This window comes from Polypterus senegalus, chromosome 15, assembly GCF_016835505.1.
Source record: "Polypterus senegalus isolate Bchr_013 chromosome 15, ASM1683550v1, whole genome shotgun sequence".
Lineage (NCBI taxonomy): Eukaryota > Metazoa > Chordata > Cladistia > Polypteriformes > Polypteridae > Polypterus > Polypterus senegalus.
The window spans coordinates 55,592,239-55,594,236 of NC_053168.1; the positions used below are offsets into that span (position 1 = coordinate 55,592,239).

The following is a 1,998-nucleotide window of genomic DNA, read 5'->3' on the forward strand; positions in this document are numbered from 1 at the left end:
TTTGTGACAACTGTTCACTTTAGAAAGTGTTTATAGGTTGCATCATTTGTAAAATAAATTAAACACAAAAGGTTGAAATGATTTATTATGCTTTTTTGCACACAAATTCTCTGTTTCCATATGAAATGAGATGTAGCCAGCATTTCATAAGATCGGTGTCAAGAGACACTTAACCTTTTTATATTTATCATGTCCCATATATCCTGCATGTGACAAATATAAAAACCAAAGCAGTCTCAGCTGGGCAATTCACATTGTAAGACGATATGGTGCAAATGTTGCTTAAAAACATAAATTGGCAATGGCTTTACAACCACTTAAGTAATGCTACTTTCATCATTATGCTACGTGATATTAATAGATTATACATATTAAAGAGCTTTGGTAGATACTAACCCTAAAAGCTGCTCAGAGTTATATGTGTCAAAATGAAACGAATAAACATTTAACAGCAAAAAAAGCATAACTTTTTGAAAATAAAAATAGCAGTAGTACTTCACTTATGTTTATTGTATGAAGATTTTGATTAATTATTTCTAAAATTGTTTAATCGTGTACTAATAAAAAGCATGCTATCATATTATAGAAATTTAAAAGCATTATCAGTAAATAAAGTCACATTATATAAATAGAAAGTCAGTGTAATGGACAGCATAATCATACAGCGGGTACAAAATAGTAATTATTTCTTTAAAATGTACAATGAAAAGCCACACAGCAAAGCCATGGAGTGTATTGGATTTCTAGTTATAAAGCGGGAGGCAAAGAGGCGAGTTTTGTTTCCACGCAGGCGCATAAGGAATTATTTGAACTTATTTGCAAAATAAAGGTACCTCAAACAGTAACTGTTAGACTTGTTATATTTGGTTGCCTCCTGTGCTTAGTCAGGATAATAGAAGCCCTATTATATGTCTCCCTTTGCACTAGGATACTGAGTAAATACTTCTGGGTGACCCTTAGCAAAGCAGGTGCCCTCTTCGGAGCATCATTAAATCTATACATGCACTTGGCTAAGATCAAATGGGAGAAGAGTCGCTTCTTGGACGCTTAGAGAACTTTTCCAGAATGAGCTTTGAATGTCCGTAGATAGTTGCTGGCTACATCAGAGGAAAACAGCATCCGTTCCACTTAAGACCAGAAAGAAGATATGAAAAAACCCAGCAGGTAAAAACCAGTGGACCATTGCCAAGAAGGATCTCAACGTGATCGCTTTGACAGGATTCACAATTCTTAAAAATCCCCATTGTGATATCCACGCGTCCTAAAGTGTTGCTTGTCTGGTTTCATCAGCCTAAAACGTCGCTTGTCAGCTTTTTTGCTTGAAAACATCTTAATCCCGTTATCGCCGTAGCTATAAATACTAATGGTATAAATACTAATGATTTGCTGTGGGTACCCTAGATGGGGAAAAGGTGTTTGCGCGGACGCACGGATATTCTGAATTGTTCTGTCAACTGTTTGCAAACGTCTTATTACAAAGTGATGGAAAGTGAAGGAGACTGTTTTGAAAACAGCGTTCTGGATTTTGTGAACGATCTAAGTTTCCTGGAAGTGCCGTTTAGCTCTTCGGCTGAGTTAAGGAAGGGCAATGTATCCTCTTTGCGTATTTTGGATACTTGTGGTCGCCTTTACGATATTACTGATGGAGCGGACCCGCTGGCAGAAAGCGGCGTGCCTTTCAGCTCGCTGTGCTTGTCGAGCCGCAACCTTCATTCGGTGAACGGGAGGTCCAAGAGAAAACGCGTGATCACATCTGCGCAACGCCAGGCAGCTAACATCCGTGAGAGGAAAAGGATGTTCAGCCTAAACGAAGCCTTCGATAAACTGCGAAAGAAAGTCCCCACTTTCGCCTATGAAAAAAGACTCTCAAGAATCGAGACTCTCCGCCTTGCTATCATATACATCTCCTTTATGACAGACCTTTTAAACCAGAACAGAGAAAGCGAAACCAAGACTGGTGCTGCAGATAAGAAAATACTGATGCAAAAAATCGAGTAA

At 38.3% G+C, this 1,998-nt stretch overlaps 1 protein-coding gene across 1 annotated transcript; it reads left to right on the forward strand.

Moving 5' to 3' along the window:
* Positions 1–1,401: 1,401 nt before the first annotated feature.
* LOC120515489 (fer3-like protein) lies at positions 1,402–1,998 on the forward strand. Its single transcript, XM_039736551.1, has one exon. It carries the CDS (start codon positions 1,402–1,404, stop codon positions 1,996–1,998), a length of 597 nt encoding a protein of 198 aa, XP_039592485.1.

Excerpts from the sequence above, each read along its gene's own strand:
- LOC120515489 (XM_039736551.1), top strand. The coding sequence starts at position 1,402 with ATGGGGAAAAGGTGTTTGCGCGGACGCACGGATATTCTGAATTGTTCT.